Here is a 12,584-nt window from a genome sequence, read left to right on the forward strand (position 1 = left end):
GGAACTAAGATCCCACATGCTGCTCGGCATGGCCCCCAAAAATTTTTTTAATTTTTAAATTAAAAAATAAAAGAATGGGATATGAGAACTTTTGAACCATGCTTTTTCTGTCTTTTGATTCTCAGTCCTAGAACAGGCCTCAAGGTACAGGGAGTCTAAAATAAATATCCAGGTATTGTGAAACTGCTGTTGGTTCTTGTGTTGGCAAAGGGCCAAGGGAAGGAAAACATCATTGTAAAACTTCACGGGTCCCTACTTTCTATCTGTCGATGTAGCCATCTTAGCTGATTCTGATTCACAGCTATTAATCACATCACCAAATCAGGCCCTGTTCAAAAGAGCTAGCCCTTTGTCATCAGAAACTTAAGCCAAAAGGGGAGAGGTGGGTCTTGAAAAGGCAGAAATGGTCTTTTGTTTAAATAGGAAAGAAACATTAGGACTCGGCGCAGTAAAATTGAGTATCAAAGATTTTAAAAAAGTAGACAAGCTAAAACAAAATGTTTTATTATTAAAATAAAAAAACTTTGTATAAAAGTGTAACAGATCAAAAGTTCTATTTACATGTATTGATTCAAGGTCCAATTATGCACCAAACACCAAACCGAACCGGCAGAGCTACAGGCTGCAGATGCAAAGCAAAATGCACACACACGCACTCTGAGTCTACCTCTACGAAAGGTTTGATTCGTGCCAAAACAGGGCCAGGGAGAGACAACACACGACTCTGCCCAGAAACTAAGCTGGCAGAGATGGCAAGTTCGCAAACTGGTGACAGTCACCCCTCTCCGAAAAAGACACTTCTCAGTTTTAAAAGTGCTTCAAACCTGAACATGAATCCTCTATGCCTGGCTTATAATTTCTTCAAGAAAGCAAAAACTGCGAAGGATTGTAGCTGAGTTTAAGTATCAATTTTCCATGCAAAATAACCAAGAATTTATTTGAAACACCTGATGTTATGAACTGAAATAAACTTGGCAAACTCAATTATCCTGAGGTTTTATTCCATGAATTCAAAGATTGGCCTACTCCCGAAGCCTCCCCATCTCAATTTCCTAGGATGGCTTTTCTACAATGATTTCAAGCTTAGTACTGTCCTCGAACCTTCATATTGTGACCGTGTGGGCCAGATGCACATGGCAGGGGAAATCAGCACCAACTAAGTCTCAACTGTGACAAGCAAAATACATGAAATATTATCCTCAGAAGCCTCCACAGTCATATGCTCTACTTGCCAACAATCACCTAATTTTTCCACACGGTCTTACAACTTTTGTGCCATGATTCTGCTAAAAAGGTTGACAAACACTATATCAGACCCAGTGTTTACATGTGAGCAAGTTACAGGGACAGTCTCTGAAATTGGATAGAGGTAGTTAATACTACTACTGTGTTTCTAAGTGCTTGGTTTTATGCGTGGATTCCAGGGCTATTTTCAATGCCAATTAAATCCAACATGCTTTCATAAAACTTCGTTCAAAAAGGATTCCCAAACTAAATGATGGAGGAGAATCACTGGAAATAAGAGGACGGCATGGGGCGAGGGGTGGGCAGAAAAGCAAAGGAGAAACTGCAGGAGGGCAGAGTACAGCTGGCACTACACTTCTGTGATGCCCAGACACACATGCGCATTTAATGGGAACAACTTGATTTGCCTCTAAGACAGACCGAGCCTCAGAATTCTTAACCCGGGTTTCAATTACATGACAAAACTGAAGACTTTAACAAGGAAGATTTGTGAAGCGGAAGGCAGGTAGTGGATCTTCCAATTATTATCCTTGCATTTCAAACTCCTGTTTTAGACTGAAAGAGAAGAGGGAACACGTCAGGATATGGTTTTTGGCTTAAGAATTCTCTTATGAAAACTCTAATTCCAAAAGACACACGCACCCCAATGCTCACAGAAGCACTATTTACAATAGCCAAGACATAGAAACAACGTAAGTGTCCATTGACAGATGAATGGATAAAGCAGATGTGGTGCATATATACAGTGAAATACTACTCAGTCGTAAGAAAGAATGAATGAAATAATGTGATTTGGATGGACCAGTTGGACAGACCTAGAGATTACCATACTAAATTAGACAAAGACGAGTATCATATGATATCACTTATATGTGGAATCACAAATAAAAACTTACTTACAAAAAAGAAACAGACTCACAGATCTAGAAAACAAACATGGTTACTAGAGGGGAAGGGAGTTGGGGTGAGGATAAATCAGAAGTTTGGGATTAGCAGTTACAAACTACTATATATAAAATAAATAACCAACAAGGTGCACTGTACAGCACAGGAAACTATAATCAATGGTTTGTAACAAACTGTAATGGAAAAAATACAAAAAATAATATATTAACATGTAACTGAATCACTTTGCTGTATACCTGAAACAAATACAACATTGTAAATTAACCATACTTCTATTTTTTAAAAAGTTACAAAAATAATAATAATCTTCTGAGAGCCTAATTCACTCCTTTAAAAATGTTTCTGTTGAGTTGTAACATGCATCTGAAGTGCACAGCTTAAATTTTACACGAGGGCCCACAAGGGTCACCACCACCCAGAGGAAGGTTTGCACTGCTCCCTGACGCCCCACGTGCCTCTCCTGCTTTCCATGCGATTGCTATCCTGACTGCCACCTTCTCTTTCGTAAGGTAACAAAAATGAACAGGGGCAGGGTGTTTGGGAGAGAATGGACACACGTATATGTACGGCTTAGTCCCTTCACTGTTCACCTGACACAACCACAACGTTATTAATCAGCTATACCCCAATACAAAATAGAGTTCAAAGTTTGAGGGAAAAAAAATACGAAAAGTGCTTAAAAAAAAAGTTTCTCAGATAACTTGAAAAAATAAATGTAAGGAAAAAAAAAAATTAAGATTGGGATGCAGAAGAGAGAAAAACCAGCCCTACCTTTTCAAGTAAGCATGCACGTTCCCAAAGCCATGGTACTTGGCTAAGTACACGAGCACCCCAGTCGCACAGCGCCCATCTCGCTGCCGACAGAAGCTGCAGTTGCAGATCCCGCGACATGGTGGGCAGTGCCAGTTCTGAAGGAGAAGCGTGAAAAGGCACCATTAAGTCAAACCTTACCACCCCTTTATTTATCTACTCCTGTTTAACCTCCAAGGTGGGTGTCATCAGTTGCATTCAGATCTTTTTTATTACTATTAAAAAAACAAAAACATAATGTGGTTAATGGATCACATTCCCTTGGGAAATCCCACAGGAAAAAGTCACACAACCATTACTAGTACGGGGACTACAGAACAGACTTCCCCTGAATGGCCAGGTCCCGAGCATTCCACAAGCGCTCACAGTTATCCAGTACCGACACTATGAATTCATCTGCCTTTCAACACCAAGAGCTCAATCTCTTTCTGCCTCTATCAGCTCACAGCTGACCTTGGAGCCTACAGGACCACCTCTTCAAGGCACTTACTGGGTCAAGCAGAGCATCCCTGACTTCTTCACCATAACGGTTTCGAAGGCAGGGACCACAGAATTGGCCTCGAACACCCCAGCACTCTGGGTTTCTGCAGTTTGTCTTGGTATCGATAGTTTTCTGGCGGCACTGATGACAAGTTGACCCCTGCAAATAAGAAGAAAAACAGAAACACTACTCTTTGTAGAGAAAATCTTAAAAGAATGTCATTCTCTGTGAATCCCCTGGCAGCCTGGTGGTTAGGACTCTGTGCTTTTACTGCTGAGGACAAGTCACACAACCAAGAAAAAAAAGAAAGATAAATTTGACTACAAAAAATATTAAAATAAAAAAAAAGAATGTCCTTTTTTGTGGATAGTCTGATCTTTTCTCTTTGAATCCTACCTCACATCTATATACACACGTATACACCAGGCCATGAAAAGTATTGAGCATGGTGATTCCATTCAACTGGCAGATGCAACAGTTAATGCTATCAAAACTATCTCAAGAAAAGATCTTATGCAAAAGAAAGCTTGCCCAAATCTTGTTTGTCTTTAGCACACCACCATATCCTCGGCAAAGAAGGCAATGGCAACCCACTCCAGTACTCTTGCCTGGTGAATCCCATGGACAGAGGAGCCTGGTAGGCTGCAGTCCATGGGGTCGCTAGGAGTCCGACATGACTGAACAACTTCACTTTCACTTTTCACTATCATGCACTGGAGAAGGAAATGACAACCCACTCCAGTATTCTTGCCTGGAGGATCCCAGGGACGGAGGAGCCTGGTGGGCTGCCGTCTATGGGGGTCGCACAGGGTCGGACACGACTGAAGCGACTTAGCAGCAGCAGCATATTCTCAGCACCTATCTATGTAGGCACACATTAACAGCTACTTATGTTGAATGAAATGAATTTCTAAATTGAGAAAAGACTTAATGCTACTGAAGATTTACCTAAGCAACTACTACTACTGCAAACTTACTAACCAGGCTAAATCCCAAGGATGCTACAAAATTCTCTTTTCTTACATGAGAAAAATACCCAGGCACACATCCCATGCGCTAAGACCATTAGAACATGAGCAAAATGTCTTTCACAGACGGGGACATCTACAGACATTATTTAGAGGCTCTGACCAATGAACGGTTATAGATCTTCTCTCGGGAGTTGTTGCAGATGTTCTCCAACTCTTCCTCCGTGATTTCGTCCACCGGGCGAACAACATGGGGAAGGGTCATGGGTCCGGGGCGACGACTTCGGGGCATGTCATCTTCCTGCATAACGAGAATCAAGGAACAGCGTCCTTCCTGGCTCGCTTTCCCCAGCTCTGCCTCTTAGATCCTCGCTTTGTCACTCCTTCACCGAGAACTCAACCTGGAAATCGGTCTTGGAACTTACGGAAAAAGGGGATTTACTAAGGATCACAGAACAACATCACTGAAAAATAATTAAGAAAAGCCCAAGAAAACTTTTTAATTCTCTTGCCTGCTACCAACAGCCATCAAGACAAGCTGATGTGACCTTAACCACTGTGGACGGTTTGAGAAGGCCATTTAATACAGATCCTTGGGGACTTCTCTGGTGGTCCAGTGGCTGAGACTCCACATTCCCAATGCAGGGTGCCCAGGTTCAGTCCCTGGTCAGGGAACTAGATCCCACATGCTGCAACTCGGAGTTTGCCTGCCACAGCCAAATTAATTAATTTTTTAAGTTAAAAATATACATGGATCATTGGTGTTGAAATTGTATGTGCTCCCATCCTGTGTCCATGATCCCTGGACCCACAGAAGATGGCAAACAGAGGAGCAGACACAGAAGCAGAGAACTCACATTCATGTAGCCAACCATGGACTTCCTCTTCCTCACCAACATGTACTTGTCTTCCTCTTCCTCCTCCTCCTCCTCCTCTGTGGGCAGGTCCCTGAGTGACCCAAGGACCCGGGACCTAGACCTTGTGAGCGGACGAGCTCTCCGCTCAGGGTTTCTCCTGCAGGCGACACCTGGAAATGTGCGCCTCCTGGGGGTCTTTGGACGCTGAAAACACAGAGGATGGACCCACTTACTCCAAAATGACAAGTGGCAGCTTCTCCTGAGGCAGGTTTTCCCATAAGTAAAAGGAATGCTCCACTTGCCATTTTCCTTCGTCCTTTCTGTAATGCATGGGAAATGAGCCCAGAAATAATACAGCCATTGAAATTCAGCTTCTGTAACACCAAGCCCAGTTTCTCTCAAACTCAGGGATGACCTATTTATTCTTGACTTGATAAAGATGTAAGAAAAAAAATCTTGTTTTCTAAAAAAAAAATCTTTTCTACAATATCTCTTAAGTAGCACAAGCTTAGCTCCTCAGAATACAATCACATATATTAGGCCATGACTTGGTAAGAAATTGTTTTTTCTTTTTTTTCATTCTCAGATTTTAAAAAGATAGATTACCATGCCAGGTAGAAATGTTCCAAGGGCTGGAGTTACAGAAGAAACAACTTGCAATTTTTCTTCCCTATCTCTGAGGGGCTTAGCTTATTTGGGTGGGAGGGAGAGAAATAACCTATCAAAAGGCATTTGAGGAACTACTCTGACAATTCAGTGCTTAAGACTCCATGTTTCCACTGCAGGAAGTGTGGGTTCAATCCCTCGTGGGAGAACTAGGATCTCACATGATAGGCAGTGCGGCCAAAAAAAAAAGGGGGTGATTTGAGCCCTGTAGGTGCTTGGCATGGGGTAGAGGGCCCACACCTGGCCTGGGGTGCAAGGAAGAGGTCCCAGAGATCTTTTAGAAGACTTCCTCTATCACCTCTGTCTACAAGATCACACAAAATAACAAAATCGGACTTTAAACTATCACAACACCTCAGACTACCCCAAACACCATTCCACAAACAAATATTTGTACTTACTGAACTGGGGCCTGGCAGGGAACGCCTTCCAGGGAAGGAGCCAGGGAAGCTTTCTAATTCTGACATGAGTTTTGCAAGCTAGAAAAGGAGGAAATTAAACAGAAATTATTGGTTTACAGTAACGGCTGTAAACAAGAAAATTCTAGAAATCACAACAGCATGACTCAGAGTTTGTTTCCCCTGTACATTTCCCAAAACTTTCAGATTGAAAGAAACCTTAGAAAAGGGAAAGAAATACATGTTAAATCGCATGTGATGACGTTTTCAGAGCTATGTGGAAAATAGTTCTTAGGACACATAAGCAACAAGTGGCTTAGAGAAATGCTGGGAAGGGTCATCAGTTCTGACACCTTCAAAGTCAGATACCTACCATTGCTTTGTTTTGCTTTATATTTAAAGCCCTTTTCTCCAAGAAATTCATGCCACTTTCATCTTCCGAGTCAGAATTGGAATCAGTCACAGAATTCTCTGGGGGTTCAGGAGGCACTGTCCTTTTGCTGGCTGCCCCCCTGGTGCTTCGAGTGGGAAACTTCATGGCCACGCGGAGAGGTCCAGACCGCGTGCATTGACTGCGGGTCCGACAGCCCTCCCGGTTGGCCTGCAGCCTCTGGTCAATGAGAACGGGTGAGGCGTTAATGACTTGCTGACTGTCACAAAGTCTGCAAGAGTGTGACTACACAATGCCTCTGGAACAAAAGACACTTGCAAATACATTTGCATTGAACACTTTAATTGTCAAGTTGAACTGACGGCTCTGAGTAACAAAATCCGGAATTACTAATAAATGCAACCACCTGAGGGCCGATTAACTAGGAGCTTTCCTGGGACACGCTGTACTACGCCAGTCACAGCCTCTAGGACAGTGGTTCTGAGTCATTTTTTAAACTGTGAAAAATCCCAGCTTCTTTTTCCACTTCTTTAAAAAACAGAATCTCCATGTATTTTAAAAGAATTTCCCTAGAGACAAATATATGTTCTCTCATGATTTCCATACTTATGGTAGTATTAAACTATATTAAAGATGTCTCAATGCTCTACTTTTTTAAAAACTGTAGCAAAATATACATAACATAAAATTTACCCCTTTAACCATTTGTTTTCATTTTTATTGGAGTATAGTTAATTTACAATGTTGTTCCTCTTCAACCATTCTTAAGTGTACAGTTGAGTGACATTAAATACACTCCGTTTTTGCAACTATCACCACCATCCATTTCCAGAAATTTTTTAAAACTCTATATTCATTAAACAATTACTCCCCATTCACCTCCCCCAGAACTCCTGGCAAGCATCATTCTACTTTCTGTCTTTATGAATCTGACTACCTCTCTTGAAATCTCAAGGACAGAAGAGCCTGGCAGGCTACAGATCATGGGGTCCCAAGAGTCAGACATAACTTAGCAACTAAACATTAACAACTCTCTAATCCATTTTGTGTAAGCATAAAATTTTTTAAATTTCAGATTCCAAAAGTAATGTTTCCATCATTTAAAATGTATTAAAGTTGGCCACCGGGGAAAATCTGAATCACGAGATATCACTTCCCACCTACTAGCAGAGCCAAATAAACAAGTATGGCAAGGATGTGGAAAAAACAGAATCTGCAAACACTGGGAGAAGTGTAAAATGGAGCAGCCACTTTGGAACAGTCTGGCAGTTCCTCAAAAGGTTAAACATAGAGACTGCATGACTCCACAATTCTACTCTTAGGTATATACTCAGGTGTGTATATCCACACGAATACTTGCACATGAATGTTCACAGCAGCATCATTCATAATAGCCAAAAGGTGCCAATAACTCAAACATCCATCAACTGATGAATGGATACATAAAAGGTGATATAGTCTGAATATTTACAGCTGAGTATTATTCAGCAATAAAAAGATACAAAGTAATGGCACATGAAAGAACCTCAAGAACATCATGCCAAGTGAAAGAAGCCAGTCACAAAAGACCACGTATTGTTTGGTTCCATTTATATGAAATGCCTAGAACAGGCAAACCTAGGAGAGAAAATAGATTGGTGGTTGCCAGGAACTGAGGGTGCTGGGAAAGGATGCAAAGTGACTGCTGATGGGAACAGGGTTTCTTTTGGCGGTGATGAAAACTTTCTGAAATTGACTGTGGTGATGGTTGAAAACTAACAAAAAAGAGAGAAGTAAAAAATACCACCCATAAAGTCCCAAAATGGAAGACCCATTTTTTAACATTTCAACAACCTCATTGCTTTTTATAACCTTTATGTTATTTTTAGTGTGCAGACTGAGAGAACATAAAATGACAAAAAAACTTTTACAAATCCTTAAGCCTTTTAATCGATTGGCATTTTCTCAGTCGCAACAAACAGCATCTACAAAGAACTGAAACACTGCCCAGAAATGATTCAGGCTGCAGACAATGTTTGAGTCATATCTAGATTCACAGAGCAGTGCTGCCAATAACTCCAATACGCACTGATTCAGATCAACATCACCTCTTAAGAGAAAATATTACACTATCATGAAGTTAGGTCATGATAAAACACTCCCTGGCCAAATGTTCTCACTTATGTCAGCGCCGCGCAACTGTGGTCCCAGGCAGTGGACCCGTGTCAGACCACAATGAGCTGAAGAGCATGCACCCAAAACACATTTCCTTTGTCGAGAAAGTGTTGCTAAGAGGAAAACGTGCAGAAGTAAACAGCATGCTCAGATAAGAGTGGGACTGAGGCGCATCCCTGGCAGCAGCGTCCTTAGCAGGACAATAGAGGTTAAAGGTAAGACAGCAGGCATAAGAAAAGCCAACGAAGGAGCAACAGCGGAAGCAAGCAGGGCCCTAATTGTCATTACCTGCACTCAAGCTCCTGAATGTGAGTTATCACAGGCTTCCCAGATGCAGGTATAGATCCACTATGGGAATCAACATTTACTGAAGGCCTTCTCTATGTCAGGCCCTGGGCTGGGCACTTAAATGTGACTGGAGCTCATCTTGAGGACACATCTGCTTCCTCTGATTGGGGTTGATTTCTGTGGCCACAGAAATCTGCATGCTAGCCAATTGTTTCTTACAAGTTTCTAAGATTTTCAGAGACTACAAAAATCCTCAAGCCTTACTATTAGAACTACATTAGCAAAAAACTGCTTTAAGACATGAAGAAAAGATCAACAAAACCTTCTGGCATGACTAAAATGAAAATCATACGGAAAAAAGATTTTTAAGCAAGTATGTCATGCCTCTAAATGTATCTTATTGCTTGATATTGGTGAAATTCTCAAACTCACCATTCCATCCTGTATCTCACTCTCTGAGAAACCGCAAAACGATTCATCATCAGAGTCGGCATGAAAAATACTGGCCAGTTCGTTAGTGACATCTGGCCTTGGTTTCTGTAAAAATCCACAATGGTCTAACACATCTTGCACCTCACTTTCTGAAAAGCCGCAGAAAGATTCATTATCAGAGTCCTCATAAAAAACATTTGCCAGTTCTTCACTGATATCTGACCTGAATTTAGGTTTCTGTAAAATAAATAAATAAATGTGGTTGTGCATTTTTTTTTTCCTTTTTGAAGAACCAATTTTCCGTAAACCGTGCAGAGAGCAAATCACATGTACAAGTGCACTACAAGAGAATAGCTTTTGTTACAAAGAAAAATGGTTCAAAGGTTTACAAATGATTTCTGAGTTGTTATGGCAAATCATCAGGCATGTTAGGTTAGGCGACATTTCAAAAGGATAGAATAAGTAGCTAATCTACCTCCAACAATTACTACCTAGAACCACAGCAAAAAGTGAAATGAAATTACAGTGCATACTGTATTTCCGTAACAGCTGTATAGAAATGTAGGCAAAAAGCAAGCAGTTCTAATCATGCACAAAGCATCTGGGGCGTTTTGAGCACTGCAGACTCCATTGTGTTTATTCTCAGGCAGCACTTACTGTGTTTGCAAAATTATCAGAAGCAAAGCTGTCACAACTGTCATCAGAGGATGACGGGGTTTCCATGGAGATCAACTTCACATATCTGAATTTCTTGAAGTTCTTCTTTGCGCTGCAATCCTTTTGCTGCAAACGGAAATGGCCATACTATTAAATGGGACGCTTGCTGCAGAATCTAAAGAAAGGTATCATTTTTGAGTTGAGTAGGTTCAAACAGCGCAGAGGAGGTATGTCCATTTCTTATACCCTATAAAGAAAAAGGAGGCTTTGCAATGGCTACAAAATGTTCCAAAATCAGGTAAAATCCTAAAAAGAGATCCCTTTGAGGGACCATTGGTATCAATGTATTCAAATACCTGTGGAATTACCCTTTAACCCACCTTAAAAACTCCCAAACTCTTAACATGATACTGAGCTCCCAAGGCATTAAATGCTACACTGCTAAAAATCTGCCCTTAAAAAAAAAAAAAAGAAATTAGACTGTACTTCAAAAGTACAAAACGGTAGAGTGATTTCTTTCCCTCAGCCAAAATCAAGCTAATGAGGTCTTTCTAAGTAAGCTTTGGGCTCTGTACTGTGATGCTAATTTCTCAAACCTCGAACACTGGGCAGCACCTCTACTTCAAGAGGGCAGGCTTTCAAACAAGCCTTGTGCCAATCAGGAGGGGAACAGTGATTTCTGCACAAGTCTTTACAAATCAAATATATCAACCCAGTGAACAAATGTACAAGAACCAAGTTAAAGGTCAAACAGTCCTCCAAACCCAGGTAGAATGCCCAATTCCACTTCAGGGCTCTAGTAGGCTGGCCACTCAGCTCTTTCTGTAGTTCCATTGCTACACAAGTCTTGAGTTTTTATAAGCCCTTTTATTAGACACATATGACCTATGGATATGAAAATGCTTCTTTCCTTCATAAACAATGAATTGCCTGGCACCAATCATCAGAATATGCAACTGACATCTACTTCATGTAAAAAAGATAGTAGTTTCTACCATTTCTTCATATTTCATAAGAAGAGATTTCCTAAATGTTGTGCAGTCGCTAAGTCGTGTCCAACTCTTTGCAACCCCATCAAATGCAGCACTCCAGGCTTCCCTGTCCTTCTCTACCTCCCAGAGTTTGCTCAAACTCATGTCCATTGAGTCAGTGATGTTATCTGTCTCATCCTCTATCGCACCCTTCTCCTCCTCTAGCCCGGAATCTTTCCCACAGTCTTTTCCAGTGAGTTGACTCTTTGCACCAGGTGGCCAAAGTACTGGAGCTTCAATATCAGTCTTTCCAATGAATATTCATTACTATTGTATTACTTCCTATATTTTTAATATCTGAAATATGGCCATGGAATAACAGAAGTGACTCCATATACTGAAAAGTTTAAGAAGGCAAGTTCTGCTACGGGTCCCACAAAATAATGCCAAGAAGTGAGGTGTAGGGGGAATATCCTTCTGATCTTTCTACACCTAACGTTACACATTTCTCTTGAAAATAAAATCATTTTCATGATGATGGAACCCAACCACCCAGTAAGTGCTTCTCAACAGACTCCATTCAATCATCTTAGGAAGTTTTAGTCTTGTCCTTTTAAAAATCATGAAAATGTGATAATAGGTAGAGGTACTACCTATTAACGGAGGTCTCAGAAACTCCCTATTTTCCAGATGAACAAATTAAAGGTACCAAGTATGTGAAATAAGATTGCCCAAGATCACAGGGCTGGAAGGAATCCGCAGTCTCCTAAAACAGCTGTGCTCCTCACACTGCTGCAGGAATTATCACCATTTCCGGTGGAGCCGGGTGGGGGTTCAATCCCTGGGGCAGAAAGATCCCCTAGAGGAGGGCATGGCAACCCACTCCAGTATTCTTGCCTGGAAAATCCATGGACAGAGGAGCCTGGTGGGCTACAGTCCATAAGGTCGCAAAGAGTCGGACAGGACTGAAGCGTTTTAGCAGGCACGCCCACCCGCAATCATCAATCTACCTGCCTGCAGTCAGAGGCACAAGACTGCCTCAAGGGAGGTATTCTATTGGAAGCTCTCAGGGAAATACTTGCTGGGCGTTAACAAGTCAGCGCATGCGAAGTTGGTTAACAGGCAAATGTATGCTTGGAGAATAAGACAGAAAGAAGCAACACAAATGGTCATGGATTTTCCTGGCAGGTAGGTAATAACAAATACCATTCAACAGTTTTGTTTTTTGTTTTTTTTTGTTTTTTTTTTTGGTGCCAGGCACTAAGCAATTCCTTGCAACAAAGGTGGAAACTGAGGCGTAGAGTGGTGAAACAGATTATTCAAGTCCCATGATGGCTCAAATTTGAACCCAGGGATGTCA

At 41.4% G+C, this 12,584-nt stretch overlaps 1 protein-coding gene across 7 annotated transcripts in view; it reads right to left on the bottom strand.

The window, feature by feature from the left end:
• Positions 1 to 488: 488 nt before the first annotated feature.
• Positions 489 to 12,584, bottom strand: part of CDCA7 (cell division cycle associated 7) — a 39,513-nt gene continuing 27,417 nt past the window's right edge. For 5 of the 7 annotated variants that reach the window (XM_044933668.2, XM_006063033.4, XM_044933684.2 and 2 more), the window contains 9 exons: positions 10,254 to 10,379; positions 9,597 to 9,833; positions 6,705 to 6,941; positions 6,335 to 6,412; positions 5,268 to 5,471; positions 4,574 to 4,711; positions 3,452 to 3,601; positions 2,923 to 3,059; positions 489 to 1,800 (listed from right to left, as the gene is read on the bottom strand). In XM_044933668.2, the coding sequence (XP_044789603.1) occupies positions 1,770 to 1,800; positions 2,923 to 3,059; positions 3,452 to 3,601; positions 4,574 to 4,711; positions 5,268 to 5,471; positions 6,335 to 6,412; positions 6,705 to 6,941; positions 9,597 to 9,833; positions 10,254 to 10,379 (1,338 nt within the window). In that variant the 3' untranslated portion in view covers positions 489 to 1,769. The remainder of the gene's footprint in view (positions 1,801 to 2,922; positions 3,060 to 3,451; positions 3,602 to 4,573; positions 4,712 to 5,267; positions 5,472 to 6,334; positions 6,413 to 6,704; positions 6,942 to 9,596; positions 9,834 to 10,253; positions 10,380 to 12,584) is intronic. The other 2 variants (XM_006063035.4, XM_006063034.4) reach the window with 1 other exon arrangement.

Source organism: Bubalus bubalis, chromosome 2 (genome assembly GCF_019923935.1).
Source record: "Bubalus bubalis isolate 160015118507 breed Murrah chromosome 2, NDDB_SH_1, whole genome shotgun sequence".
Taxonomy (NCBI): Eukaryota; Metazoa; Chordata; class Mammalia; order Artiodactyla; family Bovidae; genus Bubalus; species Bubalus bubalis.